This window comes from Drosophila pseudoobscura, chromosome X, assembly GCF_009870125.1.
Source record: "Drosophila pseudoobscura strain MV-25-SWS-2005 chromosome X, UCI_Dpse_MV25, whole genome shotgun sequence".
NCBI classification, from domain to species: domain Eukaryota; kingdom Metazoa; phylum Arthropoda; class Insecta; order Diptera; family Drosophilidae; genus Drosophila; species Drosophila pseudoobscura.
This window is the reverse complement of record NC_046683.1, coordinates 43385278-43407224: the sequence shown is the minus strand read 5'-3', so window position 1 is coordinate 43407224 and position 21947 is coordinate 43385278. Positions and strand designations below refer to the sequence as shown.

Below are 21947 nucleotides of genomic sequence, written 5' to 3'. Positions count from 1 at the left end.
TTAATACTGTAGCTGATTAGTTCGGAAAGATTCGGTAAGATTTTGATTTATTGGGTATTTTTGTCGTCGCAAAAGCGCAGCCACACCTGTGATTATTGCTACTCAAAATACGTACTATGGGTATTCGCGTGCCTTTCCCCAAAATGCCGTTCACTGTTTTCTGAAGAATCCCTGAACCACAACACAAATAACGTTTATTCCTTCAACTTCTGCTTAGCTCTCCCCTCGGCTGTTTTCGGGGGGGGGGAACCCCACTCCTGCTCCTGCTGAGAGCGTGGTAATTAAAGCGAAATAAAGTGTGGGTGGGTGGGTTTTTATGGCTTGGTCCCGAAGATGTGGAATGTGGGATGGGGAGGGGGTGGCAGCCTGCCGGCAATCCTTTAAATGTTTGTCTAGCTGTTTGGAAGTCATCCTTATCCTTGGCAGTAGGGGGGAGGGAGGGAGCCCCATGTAGATGTTGGAGTTATGGGCGTGCCTGGCATAGTTGTTGTTGCTGCTGCTGTCTGCTATTCATCGTCGCTGCCGGGGAGGTTCTGCTGTAGTCACAGTCACAGTCACAGTCGCACTTTCTTTTGTTGCTACTGTTGCTGTTGTTGTTCGTACTACGTAAAATTAATTTGCACAGCCGTTTTTCATTTCGTTTGTCGCTTCAATGTTTAATGTCTACGCTGTGTGTGCCTGTGTCTGCCTGTGTGCCTGTGTGTGTGTGTGGGGGAGTGGGCGTGGGAGTGGGCGTGTCTGTATCTCTGTGTGAACGTTCCTTGCATATTTTAGCAAGATTGCATTCATTCCAAATTCATCGCACTTATACCCACCCACCCAGAAGCCCACCTGCCCTACACACCTTTCGCTCCAATACTTCCAAAAGGAGCTACAATCACTTACTCCTCTGCCTGGCACGGCCTGTCCTGGAGTGGACTGGGCCTGGGCCTGGGCCCGAGACTTGGAGCACTGGGAGCACCGTGGGGACTGTGACTGCGACTGCGACTGCGACTAAGAGGAGCAGTTACGACGAGGTCTAAAGGTAGATTTATTTGTGCTTAGCTTCCTCTGAAACGTTTACCTGCAAATTTATAACATTTTTAATGCTAATGCAAATTTGCAAACACAATTCGAGCGTTTATGCCATGAAAGGAGTTAATTTCCTTTATGAACAAAAGGCGTCTACATTGTGAGCACCTCGACCCAGATCCTTTTCAGAGGTGGGATGGCTGGGGATGGGGATGGGGATGGTAAATGAAGGAATGCCATAGAAATGTCTCAGATTTTCTTAAGTAAGCTTAAGGCTTAAGGAGAATATTGAAAGAAAAATTACAATCGAAAGGGTGCTTTTATATCGGGTGTTTATATCGTAGCTACTCATTATTTTCCTTAATACTATTCATAGATATAAATACGAGTATGGAGACTAATTGATAACTATATTTTCCACTTTCCTTGCAGAACTTGAACGATTTAAACGAATGACTTGAATGAATTTGTGGAAGACTTTGAAGGAGAAAAGATTCAGCAGTCGCATACTTTATGAGCCACGTAAGTCCGATCTCCCAGCTCATTAACATCGAACCCCCATCGGGCTGCCGAGCAGTCGATATATCATTTTACGAGTGCCGTCATGGGCCGCCATCAAAGTAAACAATTTGACCAGAATGATACCCTTAAGCGCGCTGCAATAGCTGGCAATTTACCTCTTTTTTTGGGTTCTGAATGGCCGTAAAGTCTGTGTCGGAGGGCTGAGAGAGACAGAGAAAGAGAGAGAGAGACAGGGAGAGAGTGAGAGATATATAGAGAGGACTGAAATTGGGAGGCAAAAAAAATTTATAGACAAACTTGTGCTACTGCAGCGCGGGGCGAGGCGAGGCGGTGCTTGGGTGGCCGAACTTTTGCCTGAATATAATATTCATAAATTTAATCCGAACAAACACTTTTCGCGTATTTCGTGGGCTTTATATTTGGTTTTTCTTGGTTTTGTTCTTGCTCTTATTTCTGCCCGTTTATCACTGAGACGACGTCAAGTATTCCACTTTTGCAACATTTTCCGGGTTCGGTTCAGTTCGGTTTGCTTTTGCTTCTGCCTCGCCCCCGCCATCACCCGCCCTCTCCCTGTGTTTTTGGTGGCAGAGAAGAAATAAACAAAATAAATAATTCATAATGCAAATAGGCCAAAATACACACAGACAAACCGAATGCCAAGGCAACGAGAAAATAAGAGCCCGAGGCACCATTGCAACCCAGCTCAGACTCAGCCCCATCCCTAGCCTCAGCCTCAGCCTCAGCCTCAGTCTCAATCTGGCTCTGACTTAGATTCGGACTCCACTCGACTCCACTCCATGCCAGGCCTCCACGCCACTCTAAACCACTTGGATCCGTCGAGGACTGGGAGGCAATCTGGCCTATGTCCTGTGTCCTGTGTACATAAGCAGTTTTCAGCCGAAAGGATTATCAAACGAATCAGGTATTCCCAGCATTGTTGGCATTGCCCCCCAAATGAGGGATTCTTTGGGGACATAAAACAGTAAAACAATAAAAAAGAATGTCAAAAGAACGCTTCAACAGGCACTGGAAGAAAATTCTAAACTATTACCAAATAAGTTTATATTTGTCAATGTTTTAGGAATAGTTTAGCCAAGCACAACTGGATTAGGGATCAGTCATGCTTACATGCATCAGTTTTTCAGAAATGAGGCGTAAAAATAGTACGGTCCATTTTCGTGTTGGATTCATTGCTGGTGCTTTATTTCGATAGCTGATAGTATTGTTAAGAACACGCCCTAAGTCGCGAAAACGATTATACGAATGTTTTTCGGTGCGATTCGCGAAACTTCGAAGTTCGATAGTTCCTGAGCTGATTATATTCACGACGGTGCGATAGTAAGGAATGTTTCAAAGGCTTTTACCTGCAGGCGAAAATATGGCACATGACACCTGATACATGATGCATGATACATTGTATATTAATTGAGAGATCCCTTTCCCTTAAATCATGTAACATTGAGAGCGTTCATCAGCACAGCTTGCTCAGCGCTCAGTGATGGACTGCATACGATAGTGTCGATGATTAGCGATTGTCATGCATGAATTCATGCAACAGATGGAGCATAAAAATGCATGTGATGTGCTCCATGTGATGCATTTCTTTTTGCCTATATCGAACTGATGGATGGACTTATGCATGTGCAAATTAATCATCGCCACTATCGGATGAAATCCATCACTGAGTGATGATCCATTGATTCGGATTGTCCAAAACTTGAATAAACCAAATTCAAACCAATCTTTAAAGATTTTGTTGTGGGAACACGGCTATTTTGGTTTAATTAATTCAACAGTCTGTGGCCCTGTCTGCATTAGTGGCAATAGTGTCAAGTCCATATCCCCTTTTCTCGCTGTGCACGCTCTTTCGGGGTGAACTTATGGTCTGCATGGCTAAGCCACGGTTAAGGGTTTTACGGCTTAAAATAGTCAACCAAGGCTAAGCAGAAACAGGGGCCGCAACATCAACCGGATGCGGGGTGCTTCGCGCGGGGGAGGAGAAGAGAACTGGAAAGGGCAGCAGCGCATATATTAAATAAAAAATGCAAAATCGTGGGTCGTCTGAGGGTGATGAACGGGGGTGTGGGGGGAGGTAAATGCAACTAAAATAATCAACAAAAAAAGAAGGAAAAAGTAGGTGGAAATGCAAGAAAAAGCAGCAAAAGCAGGCAACATCTAGCGTAATCGCCATGCAACACACAGATACACACACCAACACACACCAGCACACATACAAAGAGAGAACATGGTAAAAAATGCAACAAAATCGGATTAAAAAGTGCTCACGGGTTGAGCAACCGAGCAAAAGACCAAAGCCAAAGCCAGGCAGAAACAAACGCAAACGCAAACACCAAAACCCTCAACCAAAAGCATTTTTGCCCTGGCAAAAGAGATACAAATTGCAGTAAGACGGTTTTTTATAGTTCAACGATGGATTTACGATGTTGCCTGACTTTGAACTACATTTATTGGGGTTGTGTTTCAGCCCCCAAGCCACCGGGCCACCCAGCCACCGAGCCACCCAGCCACTAACCACGCCACATGGAGGAGACCTCTGACTGACAGCGCGCCTCGCGAGCCGCTTAAGTTGCCGGGAAGGTTCATCTACTTCCACTACGTAGTGGTACTATGAATGGTGCTGGAGGAGACTACGGGCATCTATCTGTCTAGTTGGTTAACAGCTGGCTGCGGTACACTGCGGGAAAGTCCTGGCCGAAGAACCATGGAAGACTGATCGCTAGGATATCGTTTTTCTCAGTGCAGTCCGGTGTGCTGCTCCACCGGGTGTAACTGTACTTGGGTGCTCGTTCGACCGTTACGAGTCTGGGGCTGCATCGTAAAAGTTGCAACTTTCTCTCTGCCTCCTACACTCGATGAAGTACAAGTAGATGCAAAAAAAGAGAGAAATAATAAAAGCCGGAGGAGTCAGAGGAGCCGGCAAGGAGCATATAATACGGCCGTAAACTGAAATGCTACGGCCGCCGGAACGTTGCAACAAAATTGCAACCATGTTCTAAGCCGTTTTACGGTCACACCCACAAGGGAGCAGCGGAATGGTGGCGGGTGGAGGGTGGAGTGTGGAGGGTGGAGGCATTTCAGGGAAATTACGGATTCAAATTAGCGGCACTCAATCTCAATCTAGAGAGTTCTGGCCGCCCACTCAACCGCCGTCTAATGCGTTTTATGATGCCCACTTTGTAGGGGGGCCGACCACCTCTCCACCCTCGCAGGCCACTCCCCCGTGCCGTCGTTCGTGTTCGGCCCAGTTCTATGCAATTTAATCAACTTATCGCGTTAAATGCACAAAGCGTTCTTTTTTTTTTTTAGTAGTTTTTCCTCCAGCCACCGCCCATTGACCATCGCCCATCGCAACCCCAACAGCAACCCCATCGGTATCCAAAGTAATCAATGATTTTTCAGTTTTTGCATTAAAATGCAAAAACCCACCGCCCGTGCCCCTGTCCCTGCCCGTGCCACTGCCCGTGCCACTGCCCGTGTCCCTGCCCCTGTCCCTGTTTGCGCTCTTTGTTTCCCTCTTAGCCCAAACTTCCCCGCCATTTGAGCCACATTTTACTCATTGGCTCTGTTGCTTATTTAGGGCTAATTAAGTTTCATTTAATGGCTGCTGCCATTGGAAGTAGCTGCTCAGCTGTGAGTGGGGGGAGCGGTGAGAGGGGCCTTGGGAGCAGGAGTGGGGCTGCGAGTAAAGTTGGCTGGGGCTTGGGTACTTTACAGTTTAGCAGTTTGCTGTTGTTGTTGATGGGTTGCACAAAAAACAAAAACAAAAAAATAAAGGAAAATAGAAAATTTCCGCGTGCCGCTTTTTAACTTTTCCCCGAGTTGGCAATTGAAAGTTTCTTGCGGCTGCGGCAAGGGGCTGTGGATAGAGCCAGTGCAAAGGGGAATGCCAGATACATACATATATAGATAAAGATATAGATATAGATACCCCCGCCCCTTCCCAATTTAGGATTTTAAGTGAACTATGGATAACTTTTGTTTGAATGATCCGAGTCCTATTTGGACAGAGTTTTGGTTTTTGTTAGAGTGCACTCTGCTCTCCGCTCTCCGCTCTCCGGGTATCGTTTAAGGTTTGCTTAACCCAATTGGGGTATCGCCCTTTTGGGATGATTAATACTAATCGGTAATGCTTTACTGGTTACGTTTCGATTATCCATAACTAGTTGATGGTTGATTGAACAACACCCCTAGGCCACTTTAAGCTATTAGCAGCCGTCCTGGCTAACTAAACTTTTGGCTATTTTTAATGTAGACTCGAATAAATGTGCCTTTATCCGACAATATATCGATGGTCAACCACAACGGTTTGCTCAAACATGGTCAATATAAACAAACACTTCATAATAATTAAGCTTAAAACCAAAAACTATTCCATCAGCGGAACATTACCAAAACATGAAGACAATAGTACCGCAGGACCACTTGGTCCTTGACCATATTAAAAATTCCTTGACTACGGCAAGGACTAGGTACGGATATCAACTATTTTACCATCTGCCCAAAGAATATTCCACTCACTTACGGAATTTCCATCTGCAATATCATACAATACAAGAGTACCAAAAATATTCCGGAATACCCACACTGATTATTTACTATTAGAGTACCAAAAATAGTCCGTAATATCCACACTGATTATTCACTATTATAGTACTGGTACTCTTAAAGAAAAAAGCATAGCCATATTTAAATTAAATATTCGTTTTAAAATACAAAAATAGAGAAGTTATATAGAATTAGCTGTGATTTGAACATAAATTTTTATATAAAAGTCTTTTAAATACGGCTCATATTTAAACCAAATATAAAACAATTTAAAATCAATAGTATAATATATTACATTTACAGGAAATATATTTAATTTATTAATAAATAAATAATATAATAAATACAAAAAATATCTGGCGACGACCCAAAGTAAAATTTTGGGCTACGAAGACGACCCAAAACCTTTCTTTATATCAGAGGGAGTTTCGAAAATATTTAATTTAAAATTTATTTACTTTAAACATGAAATATATTTGTGCCAAAACTAAAGTGCAGACACTTGCACTTCCAGCAACATGAAGGAATTAGCGCCGATCACCCGTGCAAAATACAAGCCGATAGATGATGTTTTGAGGGTCTTAAGCAGACACGAGACACGAAATCTGTTAATTACATGTACTACGTTAAGCTGACGACAATAGCAATACCCGTCTATGAAACTAGAGTAAGATTCTAGTACGGGGGCCATTCAAGTGCGGTCTTGATTCAAACTTAAGCAGAAATTATGTGAAGCACAGCATTGTCAATCAATTAGGGCTCTAAACAATGCACATTGTTCAGGGCCAGACAGGTGATGTTGTGGTGCACCTAAATCCGAAAATCCTCAGTGGAACAATGGGTATTGCCAAGCTCCTGATGTTTTCATTCTACACATTGAACTCTAAAACTTTGAGCCCAAGCAAAGACCCATCTCAACATATCATCAGAATGAAAATAAAAATAATTGTTTTAATTAAATAAATTAGCTGACCACAAGCAAACCTCGTGTGGTTTTTCTCCTACACGAGTATACGTATTTATGTACATCATTAGTCGGCTTGTGGCTTTAGTTCACAGAACAGAAATAGCAGGCAATTTTCGACTAATGGTTCGACCTTCTAGGGTTGAGATTTAGTGAAAATTATTTCGTAAATCTTTCTGGTTTCAATCATTCACAGGTGGTATACAATCAGCTATGCCCATGCTACGGCATATAGCTAGAACAGACTTAAATGATTTATAATTGACAGCTTGAGCTGAACAGAATATAGCAGAACAGAGCAGAGCAGAGCAGAGCAGAGAGAAACCGAGTGGAGTCACTTGTAACACCAACACAGCAGCCCTGTCCAGTCAGCTGGCCCGGTCGGTCGGTCGGACGGTCGGGCACTCATTATTCATAGACAGTCCAGGCCAGGCCAGGCCAAGCCAGGCCGGGCTAATATATAGATTTGTGTATATACATAGGTATACTCGTACCTGCGGGGCAGCGTAATCCGAACCGGTTCGTGTAAGGCATTTCTTTCAAGTGCACACTCCACTCCGCGTGCTGTACGTAGGTTCTCGCTCACCCTTTACTGCGCCAAACCAAGCCAAACCAAACCAAATCAAATCAAATATATGTACTGCGAGATATACTGCATACGAGTATACCCGTGCTGGTGCAAAACAAGTTTTCGAGCAACAAACTGGCTCGGCAGGCCATTTGAATATTTATGAATTCTAGTGCAAAATGAACAGCAACCAATACTACGCAAATGAATACAAAATAAATACAAAATACATAAAAAAAACGTTGGATTCGGGCGCCGAATCGTATCACACCCTTGCAGATCGATCCATAGCCTTTCAGGCAGGAATACAATGAAACTCATGAAGGGTATTCATAAGATCGCATAGTGTGAAGGTGAAACGAACCAAAAATCGACAGCTGTAAATCGTGTGCATCTTTATTGGTTGTGGTTTGTGTGATTTTAGCTTGACTTTTGTTTTTGCCCATTCACACCTCGAGTGGAAAACGAGAGAGATGCAGATACACACTTAAAATAAATGCTGCGAGACAATTAACCGAGACTAAGTACTTCGCAAACAGTTACAAGGTCAAGGCAGCCCCAAAGCCGAGAGAGTTACGTCCCCCAAAGCCACCAGAGACACCAGAGCCACTGGACCACTCCATGAATTCCGACAGTGATTCAAACAGAAACAGCTGTTCCGAGCAATCGACGCGTTACGCCTGCGCACAAATATGCAAATTTTTCAATGAGACTCCCGACCAAAGATTAAGACAAAGACAAAGAGACAACAGCTGTCTAGCTGCAACAGCTGACGGAGTAGGAATGTGTGTGCCTCTGCCTGTGTGTGTGTGTGTGTGTTCGAGGCAAAGTTCTCTAATAATTTAGTGTGATTAGGGTGGGACTAATTTGAGTTCTTTGTTTGACGATAATATACATACGTATGAAACTGAAGTGGAAAAGTTGGCAAAGTTGGAGATGAAATTTCAGCAGTAAGCTGACGCTGTGGAACGGACACCAGTTGGGGAAAAAGTAATAAAATGTTGGGGAAGAAATAAGCTCATGCTGCCAAGTAAATTTATTAAATAGATGGCTTTAATTAAAAATTTGAAAACAGCTTTAAAATATTGCCTTTGACAAGTACAGACATTCAAATAATTGCAGGACTGTGGCCAAACACATTTTCCGAGTCCAAACTAATTATTTAATCCCGTAAGAAAATGATTCGGATTCTCGATAAATATAATTCAATTAAGAAATGTCCACATTCCGTGCCAAATCAAACAACTACTGACGGACGTGGATGGAGACGTATGTACATGAGCAGTGACAACCTAATTGAATCTTTGTGTCGGCAACAATTTCGGCAAGGTGAAAATGTTGTTATTCTACACTTGAATTACATTTGCATGTAGCTACACGTGTATCTGTCCAAGGACAACAGTGCGTATTAGTAATGCATATGCTATGCATCGGCGTGTATGGGCCTTCTGTGGGTGGCGCCAGGGCACAGGCGGAGGCCCACAGAGAGCATCCGCCTGTCACCCTCCTGTCCCCTTTGGGAAATATTTCAATTCATGCGGGATTCATTTAAATTGTCCATCTTTAATGCTGTTAATAGTCTGCAATCAAGCGGTTATTTGTTGTAGTTGCTGTCCTGGCTGCCTCTCCTGTCGGCTGTGCATGCTAATGCAATTTCTAGACAGCCGAGAGACAGACAAAGCGTTAACAAAGACGTCTTGTTCGCCGTCTTCGTCGTCGTCTTCGTTCTCGTTCTCGTCCTTGTCCTTGTCGTCGTCCTGCTAGACAATGTTCATTGGACTTGGTCTGGGCTGGCTGGATAATTTTGCATTTATAATGCTGTCAAATACATTCAGTGTTGTTTTTGGCCTTAAGATAATTTATTTAGCAGAGGTAAATGTGGTCAGGTGTGTGTGAGGAGAGTCCTGACGATGGGGAATTTGTGGTTGGCAGACGACTGTTTCGATAGTGTGGGCTTGGACATTCAAGGAAGCCTCTTGGGGTAATTCTGGTGGCGATGTAAATACTTCATTGATCAAATATATCGACTGATAAAGCCATGGTAGATCCCAGCGGCTGGGCTATAGCCGCATTTGGTGTAGTGTTCGGAAATGAGGAGAAAAGTATCCTACTTTGCTCTCCATCCACTGGGAATTGTGTAAAAATGGGAGTTTAATTGGCTCGAAATGGGCTGTCCTCAAATTCCATCCCACCTTGGATTACCCATCCCTTGTGACGCTTTGATCATTCCAAATATATTAAAACTAATTGCCGGATATTTCGATGACAAAACGACAAAAACATTCAGAATCACTTCTCAGTTTTTGGGGCGAATTTAATTGCATTTTCGTTATTTCGGATCGCTAGACGGGGAGAAAGAAGATAAGCGAATCAGGTTTCAAATACGTTTCCAAACAAATTGTACGAGTATTTTTTACGGCATATAGCACATTAATTTGGCAATGAAAACATCAGAAAAAGTGTCACAAGATGAGCTCCGTATTTGTCCAGCCAGTATTTTATCAGAGATCTAAACGCTGATTCTTATTAGTCATCAATTATGGCGGCTATAAGAAGAGACAGTTGATTAGATTATTCGCAGTACTATTGAATCGAATGTTGCTCAGAACCCTTTTAGCAGGTCTATAAATATAGTCTCGGCTTTGGGGGGTTAGCGTAATAAACATTTATGGCGGCTAATACTGGTATTGAACTGTGTGAAAGAATTATTCTTGTTGGGGGTGTGTCATCGTCATCTCAACCGTCGAGCCCGGCCGGATAAAGGGGCAAGTTCAAGACACATAAATTACATTTGATTATCAAAAACAGTTACCAAAACTACTTACAGCCATTCTCATACTTTCTGCCATAACTTTGAGCCTCGTACCCACCCAGCCCCGACCACGGGGAAAAAATGAATAGATGAGAATACAAAAGACGCCCACAAAACTATGTCAGTCGGTGGGCTGTGGGTCTCCTCCTCCCCTGCCCTCTTGCCCTCTTGTAGTTACATGTCAAGCTGCCTTGTCAACGGCAAAGTTTTCCCCCCTTCCCACATGTTGGGGTGTTGCGTTCTCCGTTGGTGGGTTGTTAGGGGTTGGGGGGTGGTTGGATGGTCGGGTATGGCGTCCGGATAATACGTATTTGGGTCTATATGGTTGGGTATAAATTTCACTTTGTGTTTCGCTGGGCTTATATTTATTTGGAGCCCCTCCTTGTGCCGGCTGTCTGTCTGAGGATTTGTGAGCGAGTATTTTCAATTATACATATACATACATATACACGCAATTTCGTATACATGGTAAGTACGGGTATCCCACACACAGATCCAGGCATGCATAAACAAAGTAACAACAAAGTCGACAGGTTGAAACAGAGCGCAAATCGGATGGGGAAGACGGAGACGGAGACAGAAACAGAAACAGAGACAGCCGGGCCAGACATACGGACGGACAGACAGACGTAGCTGTGCAAAAGTTAACAAAACACAAAACCAATTTAACTTCTTGATTTTTGGTTCATTTTCATAAATAAGTGAAAAAGCGGCAACAGCACAAGTCCCGGAATAAACCCCATGCCATACCCTAATCGTAATGCCGCTGCACGCTCTTACGCCTCGACACCCAACAAGCCCCGGTTCCAGGTCCCACGTATCCCTGCCCGTATCCGAATCCCCCTTCCGATTCGTGGCCCCTTCACACACGTCCTTGCCTTCACTGTTCCGAGCATCATCAGCTGCTTTTTGTGTGCTCATTACGGCAACTTGACATTAATAGGCAGCAAACAGCAACACACACACACACACACAGAAATCTATACAAATATATATATATTACGTATTACGTGTGTGTGTGCACACACACAGATACAAACGATTACAAATAAGCCCTGCTGGGCTTTTCCCTCCCTCTCTGCAAATAATTAAATTTTCAATTATAATCAGGAGTAAATCGGGAACGGCTTTTTTTTGAGTGAGATTTTCTGTCTTGGCAGATATTTATATAAATGTGCAATCTTTTTGGGGATTTGTAGGACGGACTGTATTAAAGGGAGAACCACATTTGGCTTGAACAAGGGCTTTTTCGACCGATCATTCATTGATCGTTCATTGAAGCACTTTCTTTAAGAGATTCATATATTTATTGAACATTTAGTGGGTAGTAATTTGTTTTCTTTTAAAAACTATTCCTGTAAGAGGCACGCTCTTATGGCTTCGACCTACAACACCAACTATTTACAGATTATCCTTTAAATCGTGTCCACTTTCAGTAGTTTTATTTATCTGAATCCCAATTGAAACAAGTCAACGAAGTATCGGCTCAAATGAAATCACAGACGAGTATGACGTAAAGTTCCGTTTGAAACTAACTAAATAATCTATTAAACTAAGCAGAAAAATTACCATAGCTTTGTTTATTATTTGCACTGTTCGAGAATGCATACATACTCGTACATGTATATGTTTGTGCTCTGTCCGTGTCCGCCGTGTATACATATATCCGACATGAATACTGTGTGCACAACGTATTCCTATGGCAACAAATATGGCGGGATATAAAAAGTTGACATTCATTTGTGTCTCGTTTTTGGCCACCATACACGTAATGCCGAAAGTTTTTGCTAAACCGATTTCCATTTGTAAACAAAAACCTTCGTTGTTGTCTGTGTCCCAGAATATTATTTGCATTTGGTGCGTTCTGCTCGAGGGGGGCGGTCGTGTCAAACTTTCTGTCGACTCCACAAAAAGCAGGCATCCAACATATTCTCTATATAAAATGTGGAATTTCATTTTCTAGTAATTATTATTCGGAGCTTTCAATGCGTGTCTGTCCGCCGGTGCTGGCCTTGGCTTGGCTTGGTGTTGGTGTTGGTGTTAGTGTTGGCGTGTTCGAGTTCGAGTCCGCTCTTCCTTGCTCAAGTGGTCAAAGTTTTATTGGCTTCTCTTTGGTTTTTGTTTAATTGCAAAATACCCGGAGAGTGTGGACCAACTTTGGCTTGACCAACGTCATCTGCTTGGCTTGACTTGTCCTGGCCGGGACCCCTGCTCTGCTCTGCTCCGGTCTGGTCTGGTCTGGGCCTGTTTATGGCCCAAGTTGAGTGAGGTAAAAGTTTTCTTATTTACCTGTTGGAGCAGACAATACTTTATGGCCTGATGATGATTATAACGCTGGCCCCTGACTCCAGATTTATGAGGTCTCTTCGAGAGCCGGTGAACAGGAGCTGGTTCTGATTGGAAGTGTGTGTTCTTTCAAGACAGATTGTGGTGGTTCACTGCACTTTTATTTATGTTTTCATAGCAGCCACAAATAGAGTACAGGCAACTGATTATCGATTTCACAACTCAGATTGGTCGCAATGAATGTCTCTTGTGGTATGCTTACCAATCTGTGGGGCATCAATCGTCGGAGGAATAGTCTAAGACACTCTTAGCCCTGTCCATCCACACGAGAACAACATTCATCGATTATGCCTAAGCCTCGACATGTCCGAATGGCTTAGCGCCAAAATATTCGGAGACAGTAGGACAAGAGCGAGCATCCACAACAATTTCGTCAACGTCCATTTGGCATGAGTGCAGAGTACATCCAGTGTCCGAAACTATCAATATCTAAATATCATTTAGCACTAATCCCCGATACAATTTCGTTGCTCTGTTAATGCCCCTGACAGCTGACCCGAAAGACCGTTTCAACACTTTCAATCAACTGGGGCCAAAAAGGTTTCTCATTCATTTTCATTTTAAGACTCAGACATCAGCTGCTCCCCATCTGCCCAGGGACGGGGCCATCTTCCCTTGCTCCCTTGCTCTCGGGCTTCATCTCTTGCCAAATTGTTCAAAGTTGGTTTTGCTTTTGTTGCTGCTGCTGTTGCTGTTGCTGGTGGTTTTTTGTTGGCTTAAAGCTGCTTCTCAAGTGGCTTTTTGGGAGGCGCCAACTTTGCTTTCGCTCTGTGCTTTTGGCTGAAGATATTCGCTTATAACTTGGAAAATTACAAAAAAATTTTGCGTATTTGTTTCGGTTGGGCCGACCGGCTTTGACTGGGTGTTGCGGTACACATGCTCTTGTGTCCGTCACCCTCTCTCTAGTGGTGCAACAAGAGCCAAAGGGAAAATCAAATAAGCAACAGCCAACACATCTCCGACGCCGACTCCGACGCCGACTCCGACTCTGAAAGCATAAAGCTCTGAGCAGGCAGGCAGCCGAAGACGAGCGGCATGCAACCAAACCATCAAAAGCCGGAAACTAAAATTTTGTGGCAGAAGTTAAGGCAACGCGCAGAACTTGTCGATTGTGCGTTGGTTACCCGCCTGCTCGTCTGCCCATCTTTCCCTCTGCTCGGCTGCTCGGCTGCTCGGCTGTCTTTCTGATTTTCTGCCGTCCTGCTGGCTTGCTTCTGCTTGCTGGCTGGTTCAAAACTTTATTTTTTTTTCATCATCCCCATCTTTTTTTTTTCGGTTTATTTTTGCCTGCAAAAATCGTGCCAACAACTGATTTGACTGAGGACTTTTACCGCACTCCACTCGCTGTGCGGAAGAGTGGTTAGGTTTTTCTTTGGGTGTTGGTGGGGCGTGGGAGCTGCTGGCGGATGGGGGGAGTGCTTCTTATTTAGTTCTTTCCAGCTACTTTGCCACTGAGCGAAAGAATCGTGGCTGTCTTGGCCTGGTAGGACTGCACTTGCAGGAAATTCCGGATGCAATCAATTGGCTTGAAGTGGAGTGCTCACACCTTGCATTGTTCAACGCCAATCGTATTACTCAAGGTATCCTTTGCCATGCCGATAACTAGTCTGACTGTACCTTGCCTTTGAGTCGAATGCCAATTTTCTCGCAGTGCTCTGCTGGCTCCACTGGCTCCTTCGCTCTCTGTGCATATTGCCGGCATCTTCTATACGTATCCATTCAGTTCCCAATTGCGTGATGACTTCAGTTCAGAAGGGGCGGGTGGAGGGGGGCTGGGTTCAGGCTCAGGCACTCAACTACTTTATTTGTGCTTTTGTAGCTGGTCGCGTTATTATTTAACTTGTGAATGCTTTCAATGATGCGTAGTTATTTATTTTTTCGCTTCGCATTTTATGCTGATTTCGCTCCAACTCTTGCAAACAGCTATTGTGTATAGTATTTTAGGATTTGCAACACCACAGCAGAGCAAAGCAGAGCAAAGCACACCCCACCGCCCCGAAAATGAGGGAAACACGCGCCAGAGACGGCATCTGGTCGAATGGTTTGGCGTACTTTTAACTTTCGTTGGCCATTTGGTGAGCATGTTTTTCTTTTCTATTTGTTGACGGTCCGAATCCAACTTTGCGCCGCAAAAGTTTGTTTATAAATCAACTTTTTGTTGCTGTGCAACAACAACAGCAGCAGCAGCAGCAAAAGGAGCAGCTACGAGGGAACTTTTCTTTGACTCCGACTCTGGCTGCCCCTCTGCCTTTATCCAGCCCTCCCCCACTTATCCATCTCTCTGGTGGATAGTTTGCATACAACGCTGCGTATGCGCAACGTCAGCGAGTCCAGTACTCCGGCAGAGTGCACTCCAGTCTGCCGCTCGCTGGGGGACCTGGACGTTCCCCGGCAAAATTTGCATTTATTTTGGTGCAAATTATTGAGTAAACAGATTGCACCTCAGCGACTAAGCGAGTGAATGAATGAATGAGTTAGTGAGTAAATTTTCTCGCATTTTCGATGGCTCAACAGCGGGCAACACTTCCCCATCCTTTACTCTGGCATTCCCAGTTGTATGCAACAGTTTTCTCTCCGTGTGGCTCGCTGGTTGCTGGTTGCTCATGGTGCAAGGTTCTACTTGCTGCAAAAGATTATAATGATCTTTGCTTAATGTAGTGTGCTCTCCTCTGCCAAGGGAATCCCGCTTAGTCCAGTTAAAGACGTCCTAAATAAAAGGAATGAATACAAACCGCATTCAGCATTTATTCTCCGAGTTAAATTGCAATTTAATTCCCCAGTCCTGTCTGTGTATAAATAAACCATTAGCCTCTACTTTGACTGATGGCCTGTCCCTGGATTTCGTGATTAAAGAACCCGCCACAAACCCTTTTCTCATTAAAAATCGACGAGCAAAACAGCAACGGAAACCGAAACAGAAACAGAAACCGAAACAGCAACAGAAACAGAAACAGAAATACTGAAACGTGTTAAAACCAAATGCTATTGGCAATGCCAGTTGGAGCACTCTGACAACGCTGACAACGCTGACAACTGACTGGCCGAAGATGGCCCCAAGCCAAGCCAAGCCAAGCCAAGCCAAGTGGGTTTCATTTCGGCTGGTTTTCGAAATGGAATCGGAATACATACATATCTATCCGCTTCCTACATTTCCAGCCAGACTGGCCATCTGACGTTTCATGATTAATTATTTGCATAGTTAAAGTGGTTTTGAATCCGCACTTTCGACAGACTGCCATTTGAATTGATTTGTGGAATCATTTGGTTATATTGTAGTAGCTCCCTCCCCCAGCCCAATCATGAACTATAAACAAACGCCTTGAGGACTTTGAATTGAGTTGCAAAAACTAGACGGAATATTGATTTTTTCTTTTTTTTTTAAATCAACTTCTGATGACATTTCCATGAGCATTAAATTCCCGTGAAAACTTGGTAAATATTTTCCAGCGCATTCAAACTTCGTCTTGTGCCATTCGTTTTAATTAAAAATATCTTTTTATTGCCCCGAAACAAAGTTAATGTTCAACAACTTGTACGAGTATTTACATTTCTCTGCTGTCCACCGTTTGTATTTTTATTTCATTTTGCTCACTCATGTATTTATTTGTTAATTTTCTCCAATGCCATTTTGCAACTGATTTCAGGCAAGAAGCCTCATCTCATTTTATTTTATGTGCAACATTTTGTTTCGCTTGTTTCTGGCCTGTCCCTGGCTCTGGCTCTGGCTATGGCTCTGGCTCGGGTTAAAGTGTAGGCACAATTGTTGCTGACAGAAAATTAATTGCATTTAATCAGTGCGAGCCGGGCTCGAAGGGGGTCCACTGGGGCCACCGCGCCAGATGCTTGAAAATCGTTAATGGGTTTTTGATTAATAGTTCCGACGCGCTGCCTGGACAATGGGCAACATTTTGATTTGCATTTTGAAATTTTAATTAAACGACGGAAAAGGCCCATGACCCATGACCCACGGGCACCCCAAATGGATAAGATAAATAGATTGTTTGCAGATTTATTTCCTTTAATTGTGTATACCATACCATCCATACCATGTTTATTGAGAGCATTTCCAAGTCGACTCAACGAGTATTTGTTTTGTTCGTTTTTTTTTTTCGTTCTGGCATGTACATGCAATTTTCTATAAGCAATAAAAATAATTTTAATTAATTCGATTAGGGAATGCAATGGGAATGTTTTTATTTATTCATTATTTTTTCTGTTTTAGTTCGCCTGCAAAGGAGTTTTTTCAGTTCTGTTTGCTATTTGTTTATTAAACAATTGGTTCGTGTCAGCCACATGAGGTGGACAAACAGCTTCAGGGATTACATTATTAAAACCATTATACTGGGAAAAAACCTTTATATAATTATAAAAACACAGACTTGGGTAAATATTGGCCGACAGGAAAGTGAACAAAGGCGAGATCTGCCGCCATTGGTTGCACAGCAAATTAAATGTTTTACGTGCTATTTTTAACCATATATAAACTAGTATGTATATATCTATAATCTCCAGACAAGTCTTAAACAAAAACAGTTGCGAATGAACTAAACCTGATCCAGCCTGATTTATGGCCCGGCACTCGAGAACATCATAAAACTTTATCGCTCAAAGGGATTTAAAGAAAGTCACGACCGACTGTCTATGGCAGCGCCAATCCATATAAAAGTCGATTAAAATATTTCCCGCTGATTCCCGGCGAATCATGGCCAATGCATGGAAACCTTTTTCATTTTCCGTATTTTAATTGACGCGCATCATGTCAGCGGAACAAAAAACCTGAGGGCGCTGTACGCGAGACAGGGACGGGGTGGCCTGTGGGTGCACCCTGTGTGATAGTTACCCAGTTAGTAAAATCATCGATAGTTGATGCCGGGACTTGATAGATTGGAAACAAGCACAGCAGCAGTAGCAACAGCAGCAGCAGCAGCAGCAGCAGCAAAAATGCAACAAAAATAAAGCGAGAGCCGGTGAATGAGTGGGTGGGTAGGTGGGTGGGTGTTGGAAAAACCCTGTATTTCACAGTTGCCGTCGGAAAATGCAGCTGACAGCAGCCGCCGACATGAACACGACGATGACGACGGCGACGGTGACGGTGACGGCGTTGGCGACGGCGACGGCAACGGCAACACGAAAGCTCGAAAAGAAAAACTACTGAACTACAAGTACAAAATCTATAGACCACATTCCGACTGCAAGATACCCCCTATTCGGATTGATTTTAGACGCTCGATGGTGAGACATACCTGTCATACCTGGACAATGGCACAGTCCGTCTTTGAAGGAACTTGATCTCCTCCTGATAGTCGCTGAGATCCAGGAATTAGTCAGACAGGCCGGCAGGCAGGCAGCCTGTAGATCTGAACGAGTACAGGGTACGGCACCCTTGTACTGTACGAGTACCGTGTCTATGTACGGCGGCACTCGTATAGGAGTAAAGAGGAAGTGGGAATATGTTGAGCGGATACGAGAGTTGGCTGAGGAAATGAAAAAGTCATTCATTTGGCAGTAGCCTATCCCAGCCCACGCAGTGCATACATACGATGTGTGTGTGTGTGTGTGTGTGTGTACATATCTACAGTCACAGTCACCTTCGAAAAATCGTTGACATGTGAAATTTTAATTAAAACATAAATGAAAATAATGCATCGGCAAGAAGAGCAACAGCACCACAGCAACCCAACTCTTATATAAAGTGCAGTAACAATAACGAGAATGCCAAACGAAAATGTCAAAAATATCAACGGCATAAACACGCGTCACCAGGCGGGCCAGGTAGCAGGGGGGATTGTGTGTGTGTGTGTGTGTGTGTGGCACAAAGCTTTTAAGTGCTGTCAGCACGAGCGGCAGCCCCATCAGGCCGAGGCCGAGGCCGAGGCTGAAGCCAAAGTTGGGTAAGGTAACTGCAAAATGGCTGCCTGCTAACATCTTCACTGACTGCAAACTGCAGCTCATTAGCACCTCATACTAGCACACGGGCACACGCTGGGGCACACGGATACTCTAATACTGAGACACGAACCTGGCACTTTTGGTCGCGGTTGACTTTCCGCAATGGCTGCCTTCAGGCTTCAGTTTCAGCCCCGACGATGCCAGGGATGCCAGGGATGGCGGGGATGGCGGCTTCCTTTGCACATTGATGCAGAAATTTTGTTGAACCAAAGTTTAGCGCGCTGAGTGCATGTTGCACTTGAGTAAAATGAATGTAATTGCTATTTGAAATCAGGTTGGTTACTTTTTTCCACCTCCACCTCCGCCTCCGCCTGCGCCTCCGCCTCCCTTTCCCTTTTTCCGGGACACGTTCTGGTGCTGGTTCATGATGGGGTGATTCATAATTAGATTTTACAGCCTTCGGGCGCATTATAGACACTCATTCAAAGTCTGAAGTATGTCTTAGTGTGCATCCTGCTCTAACTTTAAGTGTTTTATAAGAGCTAAATTTAATTACAGGCATAATCTCAAGGAAAGCGCTACGATTAAGTTATCATTAAATACAAATTTAAATTTAAAATAATCGGATTAATGAAAGATTCCGCTTCTAGAGAAACTTTAGCACTCTGATTTGTTCTGACTGATTTGCTAAATAAATTAATAGATTTTGTATAATTTATTTTATACATAAATTTTCCATGTTCCGACTGCCACCTTTAATGCCCTTTGCCGCTGCCACTAAGCGCCCTCCGCTTAGCCGAGAGAACGTGTCCAATGTATTAGGGAATAGATTCTTCATATCTTCACATCTCACTTGATTTTCAATGACCGAATTGGGCCATCAAAGTTTTTTGGAAACCATCTCCGATCCCTCTCCCACGAAACCACTTACAGGCTCGGACTGGACGACTGTCACAAATGTCCGCAATAAAAGTTTTCGTTTTCTCAACTTTTTTCAGCTTTCTTTGCTGACCGACCATAAACTTGCAACACTTTTCCAACACACACACACATTCCCACACGCAGACATACATACATACATATGTACATATATAGATGTATCTGCACTGACCCACCGATGCTTCCAAGTGATTAAGTCGTCCGTTCGGTGAGAGATATGAGGAGCAAAGGAGAAATATTTTATTGATATCCACTTGTTCTTGTTGTACTGTGTGGCCGTGTGGCTGTGTTTGCACAACCAATTTGGCCCGAAGAACAACAGAAATGTTGCCTCCCGAACAAGCCAAAAAGTCAACAGTCCCATGGGTAGATTTAATAGTACAACGGGGTACGGCAAGCATTTGTTTTAGTTGGATTTTTATACCCTAAAGGAGGGGACCATACGTTTGCCGATCGTCTTCTTCGGGGTAAGCCCTTTAAGACTTGTTGCTTTGCCCCGAAGATGTCCAGCTACAATTTTTCACGCCATAGACCTCAAGGATCGTACTCGTAAACCCAAAACTTGCTGGGTTTCAGTTTAATGTACTGCATTTAATCTGGGAATATATGGTTCAAGGGTATCCGGATTTTCGGCCCAAACGATCCAACACTCGTAACTTTTTTGGGGGGGGTTTTTTTTTGTGGAAAAGTTGTTTGGCTTAGATGGAGTTTTTGGTACTTTTTGGAAGGGTGGGGAGCTGGAGGCTTTTGGGTTTGTCGGGAAACTAGTAAATCTAATTTCTAACCACACACCAACGCACAGGCAGGGGTAGGTGGCAAGGGGCAGGAGGCAGGGGGCCGGCAGGGGCCCATGTAACTGCATCCGTATGGGAGGAACTTCGTCAGTTTTCGTCAACGGCAGGAGTTCTTCAGCATCAGCATCGGCGTCAGCGTCAACGTCAGCGCCGTCGGCTGTTGCCATTTTTCGAGCTTACCGACTTAGCCAACTTGTAGCTGTTGGCCTGGTAAGCACTTCAGTTAACACTACGCACGCACACACAGCCCCAACTTGACTGTACTTATATGTTTGCGGCTTGTTTTTTGGAGAGTTATATATTTTATTTGTTGCAAACTACTACAAACAACTGGCAAAAGCCAAACGCAAACGCAAAGCCAAAGCCCCAACTGGCACTGGGACTGGGACTGGGACTGGCACTGGCACTGGCACTGCTCTTCCATGCTCTTTACAACTTGGTTCAAGTTGTTCTGCTTCTGCTTTTGCTCCTGCCCCTGCTTATGCTTCTGTAGCATCAGCGGCAGTGGCAGCAACATGTTAGAAGTCTGAAGTGGTTACATGCATACAATCATGAATGAATGCAGATACAGCAGCCGCACAAATACCCGTCTGAAAAGGAAACTTTGACCCGAAGTAGACCAGGAAATGGCTTGAATGTTGTTTCTGGAAAAGTTTCCTTTGGGCATTATTAATGGGTTCGATTCCGATCGCCAGTTGGGAGAACAATTTTCTGATTCTAAGTGTAATCATGGCTCACGATAGAAGGTTCTCCGTTGAGTGGTTCTTCCCCAGGGAGATCCTTAATCACTTTAAGTGGACTCTCTGTTGGTTCCTTGGTTCATATGCTGATCTCGACTACCAGAACAGATTCCCTCATTCCATAGATTAACAATAAGAACATCATCTTTTGAGTCCTTTTTTCAGTTTGGCTCTTTAGTTTTCGCATCTTTATTTGCCACCGAAGTGCAACTGTCGTTTACTTTAGGAAAAGCCTGCAATCAGACGCCGAAACCCTCTTTTTTGCATGGCACTGAGGGGGCACGGTCCTGTTATGCGAGCTGTTGTGGGGGAGTGGGGGATGGGAGATGGCATATGTGCCATTGTGGCACATGGATATGAAACAAAAATGCTGTCATGCCAAGTGCAACGCTAGTCAGAGGCAGCAGCAGCAGTAGCAGCAGAATCAGAATCAGCAGCGGAAGTTAGCAAGCAAAGCGGCGGAAATGTAAAATCAATGTTGTAGCTGTCGCTGTCGTTGTCGCTGTCCTTGTAGCTGGAGCTGTAGCTGGACCTGGCAGTTCCTTGGTTCTGTTGGGTTCTGTTCGTTTTGGTTGGATGGGGATTGGGCCATCCTTCTGCTCTACGCTGCTCTGCTCTGCGCTGCTCTGCTCTGCTCTGGGCTGGTGTGGCTGCTGCCCCTTTTGCTTTTGTATTGTTGCCTTCAACATTGAGAATTGTTGAGGCATTGTTGTCACTGTTTGTGCTGCTGCTGCTCCTTTTTTTTGTGATTGTTATGGCTGTTTTTGATGTTGTTGCTATTATTATTATTGTGCAT

The 21947-nt window shown here is 44.0% G+C and overlaps 1 protein-coding gene across 2 annotated transcripts in view; it reads left to right on the top strand.

Annotated features, from left to right (window-relative positions):
* Window positions 1-21947, top strand: part of LOC4813049 (Ig-like and fibronectin type-III domain-containing protein 2) — a 72903-nt gene that overhangs the window by 27416 nt on the left and 23540 nt on the right. For both annotated transcript variants that reach the window (XM_015187123.2, XM_015187124.2), the window contains exon 2: window positions 1444-1533. In XM_015187123.2, coding sequence (XP_015042609.2) covers window positions 1525-1533 — 9 coding nt within the window. In that variant the 5' untranslated portion in view covers window positions 1444-1524. The remainder of the gene's footprint in view (window positions 1-1443; window positions 1534-21947) is intronic.